Genomic DNA, 15250 nt, shown 5'->3' with positions numbered 1-15250 from the left:
CATGCTAATGAAGATTTGGTGCTTTACTGTAAAAGAAAATGACTGCATTCAAGAGTCCCACATTAAGGTCTTCTCTTGTGTAATGTATAAACTTTTGAATGAGAGTAGTTCATTTTACTGTGGATTATTTACAAAATCTTTTCTTTCATGCGATGTCTATGAAAAAAGCTTTGTGAATCTGGCCCTTAGACTATTGTGTTCATTTTTGTTGATTAATTTGGGCTCTGTTTTGTAGATTTGATTGAGCACTTTACTATTGTGCCTGTTTGATGTAGTTTTTATTTGGTTGCTGATGTTCTGCTGCTTCTATATATTTAAATGTATTTATTTTTTAAATGTTATTTTGCTGATTCCTAATTTATATAATTTTTAAGTTTATTTATTGTCTTGTTTTATATTGCTTGAATTGTTTTTGATGCTTGTTGTTTGATATTATATTAGCTGTTTTATTACTGTTATTTGACCTTTGGCATCTTTTCTAGGAAAAGCAGTTAAGAAATCTAAATAAATAAATAAAATAAATCCCTTTCATCTGGGGCTGTGAATGCTCTCTCTGCAGCATCCTTAGTATGTTCTCTTGCCATAGCTTGATAGTACCCTGTTATAGAGTCCATCAAGCTAGAGTGAGAGAAAATTGTAGAAATCTCATCTTTGTGAGAATTTCCTCACTCCAAATGATGTCAGATCTTCACTGAGATGTACTGTGCAGTTCGTATGTCTCACTCTGCATGTAAAAATGGCCCCTAAACCCTAAACTATCATCAATACCTCACCTCAAGCTATTAGCTGGCCCTCCTACAGGCAAATAGTTGAATACCTTGAAGGCCTTATAAATAGTCTCTCTCTCTCTCTCTGAAAAGGTTTACTGTATCCTGTGATAGGGATGTGAATCGTTTTAGGACGATTAAAATTATCGTCCGATAATTTTAATATCGTCTTAAACCGTTATGGAACACAATACAATACAGATTCTAACGATTTATTGTTATAAATCGTTAGAATCGTGAGCCGGCACACTAAAACCCCCTAAAACCCACCCCCGACCCTTTAAATTAAATCCCCACCCCCAATAACTTAAATAACCTGCGGGTCCAGCGGCGGTCCGGAACGGCAGCGGTCCGGAACGGGCTCCTGCTCCTGAATCTTGTCGTCTTCAGCCGGCGCCATTTTCCAAAATGGCGCTGAAAAATGGCGGCGGCCATAGACGAAAAAGATTGGACGGCAGGAGGTCCTTCCGGACCCCCGCTGGACTTTTGGCAAGTCTCGTGGGGGTCAGGAGGCCCCCCACAAGCTGGCCAAAAGTTCCTGGAGGTCCAGCGGGGGTCAGGGAGCGATTTCCCGCCGCGAATCGTTTTCGTACGGAAAATGGCGCCGGCAGGAGATCGACTGCAGGAGGTCGTTCAGCGAGGGTTCTGGCGCCTCGCTGAACGACCTCTTGCAGTCGATCTCCTGCCGGCGCCATTTTCCGTACGGAAACGATTCGCGGCGGGAAATCGCTCCCTGACCCCCGCTGGACCTCCAGGAACTTTTGGCCAGCTTGTGGGGGGCCTCCTGACCCCACGAGACTTGCCAAAAGTCCAGCGGGGGTCCGGAAGGACCTCCTGCCGTCCAATCTTTTTCGTCTATGGCCGCCGCCATTTTTCGGCGCCATTTTGGAAAATGGCGCCGGCTGAAGACGACAAGATTCAGGAGCAGGAGCCCGTTCCAGACCGCTGCCGTTCCGGACCGCCGCTGGACCCGCAGGTTATTTAAGTTATTTGGGTGGGGGATTTAATTTAAAGGGTCGGGGGTGGGTTTTAGGGGGTTTTAATGTGCCGGTTTTTTCGATTTTTTCGATTTTTAACGATTTTTAACGATTTTTCACGATATTTTACCCCCCCAAACGGCAACAATACGATTCCCTCCCCCTCCCAGCCGAAATCGATCGTTAAGACGATCGAGGACACGATTCACATCCCTATCCTGTGATACTACCTATGTGAAGTGCTATGTTACTGCAGAGTGTGGTAATTCTAAAAATTACCCTATACATACCGCTTTCTCTTACTGTGCGTGTTATCCATGTGATATTATAGCATTTTGATAAAGCTAGGGGTAAGTTTGAAACTGGATAACTCAGGAGTGGGGAATGGATGGATCGGAGAGGAGTCAAGTTAGCCAGATAACTTATCTGACTACTGTGGTGGGCCACAGGGCTGTATTAAAGTTAGACAGACTAGTCTTGATGCCGAGGCCTTGCTCCAGGCCAGGCCCTGCACCAAGGCATAGCTCTAGAACAGACCCGGCAGAGAAGCCTAGGCCAAGCATTAAAGCCTAGTCTCAGACAAGGACTGGTGTAGAGGCCTAGCCCTAGCTCCAAGTCCTAAGTCTAGCAACGAGATCTGGGCCATGGCCATGACCTTGCCCTGGGACCTGCCTGGAGCAGGCCTTGGCTGGATTACTCAAAGGTATGGAGGTCTCTGAGTTGCCTCAGTAGCCCCCCTTACTCCATCCTGGCTCTAGTATTGAGAGTAAAGTGATGTCCAGTTCATCTCACCTGCATTCCAGAGCTTGAAAAATAATGCTGTATGCCTGGGTATGGCACCGAAGTATCATTACCTTAGCACCTTTCTCCAGTGTGGCTGATGCCATTTTGTTGTAGGGCAATATATTTCTATATTTTGCCATCCCCCAGGCATATGACATCATTTTTCAAGCACCAGGGCAGGAGCACTGGAGGCCCGGTCTAGCCTGGGCCAGGCTTTGGCTTTGGCACCAGGACTAGTCCTCAGTACCTGGCTTTGGCTCCAGACAGGAGCCTAAGCCCTGTGCCTATGCCTTGCTGTTAAGCTAGACCTGGGTTTAGACCTTAATTTTGGCTTTGCCCAGGCTTAGACTTTAGCATGAGTCTTGGGCCTCAGCATTAGGCATGGCTGAGCCTAGGCCATAGCAACAAGATCAAACTTCAGAGCCAAGCATCAATACTGGCCCAGGACTTAGGCCTTGGTGCTGGATCCAGCTCATATCTAGGCCTCATTGCAGTTCTGGGTCTTGGTGCTGGGCCTGGCATAAGCATAGGCCTTCAAGCCAGCATCAGTCCTCAGTGCTAGGATGTGACCCAGGCCAGGGGTCTAGGCCTCAGTGCCAGACCTGGCTTGGAGCTAACCATCAGCTCTAGTTCTGTCCCAGGGCTAGATCTTGGTGTCAGTCTTGGCCTAGAGTTAGGCCTTGTGCCTGTTCTATCCCTGAACTGTGCCTTGGCCCCAGGCCCAGTCCAGAGCCACGCTTATGAAAATATCAAATAATGTTCAGGGTTCCAAAAGTTATTTTTTATCAATAAATGGGACTCATAAATATCTACTATTATGGTGTAATTCCACATTCGTGTGTGGGTGCCAATATAAAAATACTTTGCTGTGAAACAATTCAATGTATTTATTTAAAAAGTATTTCTTTCCTACTCCTTCCAAAGTTTATGGCAGGGAACATAAAAACATACATATCTTAAATAAAACCAGAGTTAGAAAGAATATATCCATAAACAAGTGCTGCGGAATCAGAGGACTGCAAATAGCATTGTATCAGGACAAAAACATTTTATATTGACATACTTGGCTTATTCTTGATGCTTTACATACTCCTACGGACTAAGATGGGGTAAATGCCTGTCTGTGCAGGTATGATTTTACTGTTTTCTTGAACTCTTTAGGGTCTGTGATGCAGCAAATTGCCAAGGGAATGGAATTCTACAGGGTAGGCCCAGCTAAAGAGAACGCTCTCTCGTGTGTGACTGCCAAGTGAGTGTGTCTTGCAGCAGGGACATCAAGTTGGTATTCACTAGAGGATCTAAGAGTTCTAGTAAGAATATACACATATAGAATTCAACTGCTCCATGGGGAGGTGACATTATTGAGTAAGCTGTGGACAATAATGACTATTTTATATTGTATACAACATCTGACAGGCAGCCAGTGAAGAGAATGTAATACGGGAGAAATGTGATCATGTAAAGTAGACCCTATAAGTAGTCTGGCAGCTGAGTTTTGTACTAGCTATAATGGTAAGTATGCACAGTGGGAGGCCTATATATAAAGAGTTGCAGTAATCAAGAACATTTAGGATTAGAGACTGAAGTATGATACGAAAGTCAAGGGAGTTGAGGAGTGGTTTTATGTGGCAAAATAATCTGAGTTTAGTGCTAATTTGAGGTTTCATTGATAGATGGGAGTCGAGGATAACACCTAGGTCAGGTACGTTTTGTGCGAAATGGGATGTGTTAATATCATAGGTTAATATTGAGGGAATTTGGTATGGTGATAAGTGGCCTAGGATTATTTCCATTTTTTGAATAAAGTTCTGCATTTACTAATCTGCATTAACACCAGCATATTAATGCAAGTTACCTGCCAGTTTTAATGCTAGTAGTACATTGAGCTTTAATGCTCTATATATTAAACTAATGATATGCAAAATGCATCTACATAATTGTGGTCACATTAAAGATAGCATGGTCAAGCTAATGCTGCCATGCTTAGCATATTGTATTCCCTGTGCCATCTATTACAAAGTAAAAAGACCAATTTGCATGAGGAAATCTTTTCCCAATCTTCACATCTTAAGAAAAAAAAAAAGGTCTCCATGTCTATGTTGTAATCCTACCAGCAAACTGATATTGAGCCTTCATGCCCATAACCCCCCCCCCCCCCTACTCTTTACTACCCCTTCAAGGAGAAATTTGGCCTCCATATCCTGAAAACCCCCATCTACCCCTAACCCCTCACTTAATTTTTAGCAGAAGACCCACAATTCTTTTCTAGCAGGAGGTAGCTGGCTTTCTTCCTGCCAGACATAGTGCTAGATGCAAAATGCTACCACAAAAACTTTAACCTGTATGCCAACACTAATACCTAAAGCTGTAATTACATCTTTTTTCTTTTGGGCATTTATATGCACATTAGCATTATCTCCAGAGAATCAGTAGTAATGCAAAAGCACATGCAAATAACACAACTTAACATGCTTAAATCATGGGTATCAAATATTTGTATTAATATGTGTTTAATGCAGCTCTCATACATACATAAGCCCCATAATTTATTAATTACAGTATCTATAGAGATGTCGGATGTTCCAGGTTCTCTAGCTCTGACAAGCACCAATGTAACTGCAAGCTCTATGCTGCTCTAAATTTATACATGACATGAAGATAAATGTGTCAGAACTTTATCAGAGTCACAGCTGGTTTGCCTATCTTGTGATATGTATAAGAAGAAATAATACTCAAGTTATATTGGGATTGTTGCGTGGCATAATTATTATATATTTTGATAGAGAAAACTTAGAGTAAGTCCCAACATTCTAGCAATAAAGACTGTGTCATCCTTCCTCTATAAATCTTTCCATATAAATTCTGCATATTTCCTAGATAACATTTTGGCAAGGGACATTTCAATTAGAAAGAGGGAGAACGTATTTTGTTTTTAACCTTATAAAGATGTAAAAATAATCTGTACAGAATGTAAAGTTTATCCCAGTAACTGAAATATTTGATGTGAGTTGACATAGCACGGCAATAAAACCCACAGTTCTTGGACTTGCCTTACAGCAAGTTTTCTTCTGGTCAATGGTGCAATGATTTAAAGAATATTTCATATTTAGGCCTTGTCAGATGATATGAATGCCAAATTGCATGCATCAGAATATAGCTGATATACATCAAGATAAAAGTCTAATCAGCTGTACTTTCAGAAAAACAAACATTTAAGTTACCAGGCTCCATGCATAAGTCAGTGATTATAATGCTGCATTACTTGAAGCTCCAGTTACTAAAACATTTCAGAGAAGATTGTGTTTAAATGCATAGTAAAATATATTGTAGGCTCTGACAGGGATTAAAGTAAACATTCGTGTTTTCAGACATAGCACAAAGCATTAAAGACTTTATTTTTGAAGACTTTTTTTTTATTTATTATTATTATTATTATTATTATGTAGCCACAGTACAAGAAATAGGAAAGACCTTTTGAAAACATGACCTTAAGCTCCAGAAGATTATTGAAAGGACCATCAAGAGTATGTGTGCTTTGCTTTCCCTGTTTATAGTTAATGTTTCACCATTTCATCTTTATACAATAGTACTTTTGCTTCTTTGCCCAGGGCAGCACACAGTGACTATAGCAGTTGTAGTGATTTAGAAGCAATATGTAGTTTCCCAATCCTATCAGGACTCAGAAATAACCTCTCTGATTTTCTGACAGTTGGAATTATTGTGCACTTTTCAACCTTAGCAGGTTAGTGTTGCTCATGAGTGGTTTACAATTCCAACATTATCAGAGTGAATTCTAAATCTATCCCTATGCCGAGCAAAAGAAGCAAGGACACTTTTTACATCTAGCAAAGTGAACATATAAGCAGGATAAAACACATTTACAAGATGACAAACTTTTTTTAATCTCAATCTTTTTGTAATCTTTACTGTCTATCACCTCCTTTTCTATACAGTGGAATAGAATTTATGCATATGTTGTTCAAAATGATAAAAATAAAAATGCTTGGGTCCATATTCATTGCATTTATCCAACTAAGTTCAGCATTTAGTCAGACAAATGCCAGGATTTGAAAATCCCACCAGTTGGACAGCCCCTGACTTAGGGGGTTATTTTCTAAAGCTAGCGCAGGCGAAAAATCCCTTTTCGCCTGCGCTAGCTAGATCGGGGAGGAGTAACCGTCGGAAGGGGAGGAGTTGGGGTGGCATCAGGTCGGACGCCACGAAGACAGCACGGACGGCGAAAAGGTAAGGAGTCTTTTCACTTCCAATTTCATGCCCAATAGCACCACCTTTTACGATGGTGCTATTTGGTGCAAAAGCCAGCAGCGATTGCTGCTGGCTATCGGAGGCCCGCCCCCCGCTTCGCCCTCCCCCCCCCCGCTCCATGTACCGCGGGATTCAGAGAGCCTGGCGGTATTAGTGAATCCAGGCCTTAGCCAGATAAGTGTGTAGCTGGCTAAAAATTATGTCCGGGGCAATCCAGATGTTCCTGAGTGGTGAGGAATTATCTGGCTAACTTAGCCAATATTCAGCATTACCTAGCTAAGGGGGTTATGGATTTTACACATGCGAAAAGCACCATAACGCATTTTCTCAACCTAGCTTGATATTACCCAGGTTGAGAGTCCATCAAGCTAGGTTGAGAGAACATTGTATAAATCTCATCTTTGTGTGAGTTTCCTCACTCCGAAGGTCATCGATTCTTCACAAGAGAGCACTGTTCTGTTCTGTTTGTACGTCTCACTCTGAATGTCAAAGTGGCCCCTAACCCCTATACTACTACCTAAACCTCACCATATTTCTTGAATTCAGAGAGCGGAGGAGGGTGGTGATAGACCTGCAACTATTCTACATCTTTTTGGGGGGGGGGGTGCTGGGAAGGGAGGGAGTCAGGCGCACAAGGATTTATTTTTCCTACCACTTCATTTTGAATATAGCCAGTTAAGGTACCAGTTATCTGGGTAAATGTACCTGGACATCTGTATTCAAACGTTGCCATCTAGATTTCAAGCTATTCAGCTATATTTGCCAGGATAATTATCAGTGGGAGAATTGTCCTGCTGAATATAATAGGGCAAGGTATCTGACTAACCTTACTTGGATAACTTGCTCACTCCTCACTTTTCTGAGTATTTATAAAACCTACTTATTTATAAAACACTTTAGCTTCAATAGGATTGCTAGAATATTTATTTTCTTTAACTTTCACTGGGCTGGATTTGCTAAGATTTTTTTTATCTCCTCATATAACCAGAATAGGAGAAAAGCTTTAGTAAATCATGCCCAGGGTGTTTTAGGGTCCTTTTGATCAGATTGGAGTGCTAAGAAGAGGCATGCATAAAGAAAAGAACTGCAGACTGAATCCTGAAGCAAATTATGCAAACGCATTCACAGCATGGTTGAATGGGCAGTGCTCTGTGCAATCCTCAATTTACTGTAAAACAAAACAGTTCCGGTTTCCATGACAGCAAAGCTGTAGCTGTACACAAAAATATTCAAGTAAAAGAAAAAAATTGTAAAATCATTATATTCTAACAAATACTATGACATCTGCCAAATATAACCAACAAGGTGTGATCTTTTAGGGATAGGTGACTAGAGAAATCCTGAATCAGTCAGTTTCGCCTGACAGATCTGAAAATAACATTGTACCGTAGATTCCAGTCAGAACAACTGCTGTTAAAGGGGTTTTGTTTTTTTTTCAATAGAACCCACTATAAGAACAGGCAGCATTCTACATCACCTTTTTAAGCCCTAATCCATTCTCTCCTGTAGCTCCATGTCAAAAGGGAAATATTGTGCCAGTTCTGTTTTCTTTACTCAGTTGCAGATGTGGAGATGTAGACCTGTTTTTCTTAGGAAATCAGAACTACATTTCCATTCTCCAAGCATGCAGTGAGGCAAAGCCAGGACTAAATAAGTCTGTCCTTTTTGAGCAGGAGCTTTAAGGTCACATTATGCAGAAAAAATTTCCATGATAAGATCATACTCTTTGCTTTTCAAATGGGCTAATATTAAGAGGGATACTTTGTATAACTCAAACACACTTTGTCAATTGATATTACATTTATATTTTTGAAAGGAAATAGTGGTAACAAAGGTTCAGAAAAGGGTCAAAATCTATTCCTATAATTTTTTAATATTTAGGAGCCTATGTACTAAAGGTTTTCTTCCATTTTGCATGTATAGGAAAATGCCTAGAGGTGAATTTTAAAAGCCTGACGAGCTCATTAATTAGGGGTTGTACAAATATTTTGAGCTTGCGCAAACCAAGCAGATTTTAAAAGCCATCGAGATTCACGCGTATCTCCTGGAGCGTGCACATCTTGAAATTTTTCAAAAAAGGGACGGGGCGTGGTCTGGGTGGGACATGAGCATTTTGGGGTGTGAACCTGAGATTTGAGCGTAAATACTTATGCGATTTGGTGCGTGCCGAGGTTCCCTGCTGCATAACTTTACGTGTTCTATGGATGCCATGTAACTCAAAAATTAAAGAAAACTAGGCAGAGTTTTGTCGGTGCTAACTGGGGGCGTTAAGGCTATTAAATTAGTGGGATTTGGAGGACCTCTCTCTTAACTGGGCAAACTGTGGATGAACTGGAAAACCTGGGAATAGTGTTGGCATGCACCCCTTTTAAAATCCCCTGATTTATATGGTAGAAGTGGGATTTGCATGCATAGGTGCATACCCACTTAAAATTCAGTGCACGTGTGTGTAGAGCAAGGCTATTTTATAACATGTGCACATATGCATGCGTATGTTGTAAAATGGCTGCATCCCTGGGCGCAGGCCAGTATATACACACAAATGTGCACACATGCACCGGTTTGAAAGTTATTGTCCCTTTATATAGGGTCCTTGGTATGTAATAACATTATAAATATAATTCAGAGTTATTATGTACCTAGCTCAAAGAGAATGCAGTCTAAGATTTAACATAGGGAGATTAAATGATTTGCTCAAGCTCATGTAGTAAGTGGAAGACAAAGTGCAAACTAGGGTCTTGAGGTTCCCAACTTTGCTCTAAGCTCTATACTATACTACCTGACTGTTAATATGAATTTCTTCTCCAAAATAATAACACTATTTTTTCTTCTGTTTTTTATTTATAGGTTCCACCAGTACTTCTTGATAAACAGTTCTCAGAATTCACACCAGATATTACACCAATTATTTTGGCTGCCCATACAAATAATTATGAGATCATAAAGCATCTAGTACAGAAAGGGGTTTCTGTACCCAGGCCACATGAAGTTCGTTGCAACTGTGTTGAATGTGTCTCAGGCTCTGATGTGGACAGTCTCCGCCACTCTAGATCTAGACTAAATATCTACAAAGCTTTGGCCAGTCCATCCTTAATTGCACTGTCAAGTGAGGATCCTTTTCTTACTGCATTTCAACTGAGCTGGGAGCTTCAAGAGCTGAGTAAAGTGGAAAACGAGTTTAAATCTGAATATGAAGAGCTTTCACGCCAGTGCAAGCAATTTGCAAAAGATCTATTGGATCAAACAAGGAGTTCCAGAGAACTGGAAATTATTCTTAATTACAGGGATGATAATAGCCTTCTAGAAGAACAGAATGGTAATGATCTTGCACGATTAAAGCTGGCAATTAAGTACCGCCAGAAAGAGGTAAGTGCTGTTTGCTGGGAATATTTAAGTCTATATTCCTATTAATGACTCAGTTGATATCAGATCTTTGGTATGCTGCCATTTACTTAGAAAAATTCTCTCTTATGAGCTGTTTTTATTCACAGTTTTTTTTTTTAGTTACTAAAGATATGAAATCATTGAGATACAGCAGAGATTAAAGACCACACATATGATGGTTCAATCTGAATCTTTTAGAAGCTTAAACCATATTTCTTTTTAGAAATCTATCCCTTCCAGATGTTGCAAGGAACTGACTTGTAGGCTTTATAGTTTATCTTAATTTTGCCTGATCCTTAGATCTGCCTGAACTAGTAGTATAATATCAAAGATACAGCTTAAACTGGTGGAACCACCATATCTGTTTGTCAAGCAGAAAGGGTTCTTTTGAGAATACAATGAGATTGCTTAAAAAAAAAAAATTACAAAACTCTTGTTAGACAATGTTATTAAATTGGTAATCTGTGACAGTTGAATTGTATATCAGTCCAAGGGCCATAGTCAATACGGACATTTTTCCATAGTCACATAATGGGGAAAAGCTCTTTATAAATAGTGCACAATATAAGCAATTATTTTTCTTGGATTTACAGGTTATGTTCAAGAATGAGGACTGTGAGTTTTGCCAAAAGAATGTTTTGTGTCACTCTGCTGGGCTGTAAACTGTAATCTTTAATTCTCTAAAAGCACAGAATATGAATTCAAACCAATAAGAAATCTTGAAGTTGAAATATAAATGCTAAGAGGAAAACAAACCAGTGACAAGGAGAAAATATTTAAAAATGGATTTTCTATTTACAAGACATTCTTAGTATATTATAGGGCTAGAAATCTCTGTAGTTTCACAGAATAAGAGCAACTACATAAGAAGGGATGCTCTCCTGAACTTCAGTCTAGCAGTGAGAAATCAACTTATTTAATCTATTGAAAACCTCTATTTTGTTTTCTGTTTTTACAAATGGCCTTAAATTTCTGATGCAAAACTACTTTAAAAAAATCCAGGCTTTAACATTTAGAAATAAACATTTAAGTAATTTAGCAGGATAAAGGTTATCTGGCTAACTTACATGGGATCTTTGGTAGCACTTTTATGCTGCTGAATATCATCTTAGAAATTGCCACTCAGGCGGATAAATCTTATCATGCCAAGTTTAGACCTGCTATAGAGCAGGCCTAACTTATCCTATTAACTTAAATGGATCAGCCTGAATATTGGTACTTATCTCTGGCTAAGTTAACCAGATAAATTGCTCCTCTCTGATCCAGCCATTGCTCATCCACAAGATATCCAGATATCTACTTAGCTAAGTGGCAACCACTGAACGTAGCCAGATATTCAGCGGCTGCCATTTAGCCCTACTAGGATTGTACTGATTCATTAAAAAAAAATCTATCCTATCTTCACACCTGCATACTATTATGCCAATGTAAGCAGTCTATTTCTACTTGCCTTACAATTTCAATACTTCTTTCTCATGCACTTATTCAATCACACTTCACACACTCACATTTGCACTCTATAAACTTTCTGCATGGATGTAAACCCAGCTATATATTTACTGCTGATCTCTTCAAGCACACAGCTGTCAGACTCCCAGCTGCTTTATCAGCAATTTAACAGGCAACAGAAACATGCTTCTTACATATGGCAGATTCAAAAGCAAAGCATAGGTCTTTTCTAAGCATATTTAATATGTCCAGAAATAAATGCAAATTCATCCAGGGTACCGCCACTATATGCACATCCAGTGGTACTTCAAGGCAGTTCAGCTCAAAGTATAAAATTAATAACAACAATATATCTTCAGGTCTATTCCTTGCTCAAGTCCAAGTATACATATATTGGTTATGTTTCTTAGGTCAAATTTCAGGTACTCATCAGATTAAGTCTCATGGGTCACAGAATTCAGGATCTGTAGTGGCTCAGCAGCCTTCAAGCTGATGGGAACATTCCTGTGTTCCCAACAGCCCTTTTTCTAGTTTCTCAGACAAATCCAGTTCTTCAGTCTCTGCCATTAGGCTCCTTGCCAGGTATCTTCATCTGAATCAAGTCTGCATTTATCAATGTCCTTTACTGGATCAGAAGGCAAGGATCCAGCCTCCTAGTTGTCCTAATCACAGTTTATCATGGTTTAAGACCTAGTTGTGGCCTGTCATGACAACAGTATACACCCAGGGGGGCTGTTATCTTTAATACTTTATACATAGATATCACAAGACGCACACACTATTCTGTGATAATACATAGCAATCTTTTCAATCATGACTCACCCACAATGACTATTCATATTTATTTACTTGTTGATTGTATTTCTCAACCACACTATTAACCTGTCTAGGTGGCTCACAATAAAAACATACAAACAATTAATAAAAGAAATAGTAAATCAGATATACAAATAATAAAAATAACAACTCCCCCTTTTCTCATATTATCCTTTCAGTTTTTCCTTTACCATTTCTAGGTTTTTAACATGCTTTATTGTTTCGCACTTATTCTCCTTAACTAGATATGTTATGTTATACCTCCTTTTACATCATCCTTTTTTACTGTAAAGTTAACAAGTTTTTTTGTATCATTTTTCCCCAATTGTTCCATGTAAACCGATGTGATGTCTCTCGAATGTTGGTATAAAAAAGTTTCAAATAAATTAATAAATAGATACAAATATATAAAACCCACATATACCCAAGAATAAAAAAATAAATACAGAAACACCAATAAGACTAAAATCTCATAAAAACTCAAACATTCTACCTAAAATCTATACAAAAACAAGACAAAATACACAAACAAATGACAGTAGCTGTTAAATCAACAAGCCATGACAATTCCAAAATGAAAAAGTGCAAGGCAGCTCCTAAATACTTCAAAAGGTCTGCTTAAAAAGGTATGCTTCTACTAGCTTCTGAAACCTTACAAGCAATTTTACATACCCTAATTCAGTTATGCATTTCACTTCAACTTTTCTACCTTTCTACCTTTCATTCATGGAACACATAAAACACCTTAACTTACACCTAAAATGTATATTCTTTCCTCAGACCTGTCACCACATGCTGTTTTTTCCTGCCAAACACAAATACATCACTTTTGTACCATATTTATAAGGACTGAGTCAAAAGTGGACAGGATGGGTAGAGATAAGTGTGTTTAGACCAGTTATGGCAAACTCCAATCCTCAAGTGGCACAAACAGACCAGATTTTCAGGATATGTACAATGAATATGCAAGAGATAGATTTGCATACAATGGAGGCAGTGCATGCATATCATTCTCATGCATATTAATTATAGATATCTTGAAAACCTGACCTGTTTTTGGCACTCGAGGGCTGGAGTTTCCCATCATTGGTTTAGACCCTTCTCCAACTTTACAACCACTGCTTCTTGTGAGAGATATTGATGGTTCTTCTATCCTTAGCAATCTGTGACAATGGCTATTGCTGATTGGCACTGACAGAGGACTAGAATGTTACATAACAGCAAAGGAAGAGTAACAATGTATGAATGAAAGAACAAGTACATAAACGTTCCTTCAACCTGCCTAAGCACCTGCAAGGGATGTCTGTAATATCACACTACAAAGGAAGAAAGAAAGCAGAGATGTGAAAGGCATGATCAAGGCAGGGAAGAGTAACAGAGAAAAAGATTAACAGAAGATCAGCATTAAGCAGAATATTTCAGAAGGTAATACTATAACCAAGCACATCTGACTGTGTTGAGAAGGCAGAAAGGAAAGCATGAGATCGAACATGGTACTGAATAACTGAATATAACCCATGTCTTCCTTCAGTAACACATAGCATCAATAAAATAACTGACACATATCAGTACATGCATGTATCATGGACAATATAATGAATGGCAATGAGTATGTGCTCACACACACAAAATGGACAAAATTATCATTTTTTCACACAAGCATTATGAACAGACATGACATTTTCAGCTAGGCATGCATAAACAATACATTCATGCTAACTTTCACAAAAGGGCAAAACATGTACTCACTCCTCTGCTGTATATTATGGGGTAGATTTTTAAAGAAGCGCGTGCGGGGTACATTTGTGCACGCTACCCGGTGTGCACAAATGTACACCCGATTTTATAACATGAGTGCGCATGTTATAAAATCCGGGGTCGGCGGGCGCAAGGGGGTGCACACTTGTGCACCTTGCGCGTGCCAAGCTCTAGGGCCTTGGAGGGAACTTTTCTTCCACTCCCCCCCCCCATCTTCCCCTCCCTTGCCCTATCTAACCCACCCCCCAGGCCTACCTCAATCCCCCCCCACCTTGTTTCACTTTTTACACCTGCCTGTGGCAGGCATATCTTGCACGTGCCGGCCGGCTGCCGGCGCGCCATCCCCCGCATAGCCGCTGTGCTGGAGGCCTCGGTCCTGCCCCCGGACCGGCACCACACCCCCTTCCCGCCCCTTTTTCAAAGCCCCGGGACATACGCGCGTCCCGGGGCTTGTGCGCGCCGCTGAGCCTATGCAAAATAGGCTCGGCATGTGCAGGAACAGGTTTTCGGGGTTACGCGTGTAACCTTTTGAAAATCTACCCCTATGTGCAATAGCTACCTTCAAGGCCTGCTGGCATGAGATGCCCACCTGGGCTCCCCTACAGCTGTAGGGTAGAGAACTTTGTCCTAGGGCTCCCCTGCACTAGAAACAATGTAATTACCTGTTCCATATTGGTCTGAAAAATAAAAGTAAGGAAATACATTTCTGTCAGCAAATAGTTACATCTTAAGCTTTACTGTAGGTTAGGAATGTGCACTTCTTTTTTTAGGTCATTCTGAAATGAAATAACAGAAAAACAAATTTAGTGTTATTTTATTATTTTGGTAATTGTATATGTTATTTGCAAATAGCCTGCATTAAATGCAGTTGTGTTCTATTGACTAATAACATACCTTGAATGTACTTAGTGTGTGCTATTTGCAAATATTGTACAAAGGGATGGTAACTTTGATACTGGCACACGGGCATACATGTACGCGCCTATGCCGGCTCATGCCAAAGGACACGGCCAAAATATAACATGCCCATATATGCATACATGTATAAAA

At 39.9% G+C, this 15250-nt stretch overlaps 1 protein-coding gene across 1 annotated transcript in view; it reads left to right on the top strand.

Moving 5' to 3' along the window:
- TRPC4 (transient receptor potential cation channel subfamily C member 4) overlaps positions 1 to 15250 on the top strand; it is a 544275-nt gene that overhangs the window by 270698 nt on the left and 258327 nt on the right. Inside the window, 1 exon segment of the mRNA XM_029602745.1 lies at positions 9641 to 10159. Coding sequence (XP_029458605.1) covers positions 9641 to 10159 — 519 coding nt within the window.

The sequence above is a fragment of the Rhinatrema bivittatum genome, chromosome 5 (assembly GCF_901001135.1).
Source record: "Rhinatrema bivittatum chromosome 5, aRhiBiv1.1, whole genome shotgun sequence".
Lineage (NCBI taxonomy): Eukaryota > Metazoa > Chordata > Amphibia > Gymnophiona > Rhinatrematidae > Rhinatrema > Rhinatrema bivittatum.
Note: the sequence above shows the minus strand (reverse complement) of the source record. Positions and strands in the feature narration are given on the sequence as shown.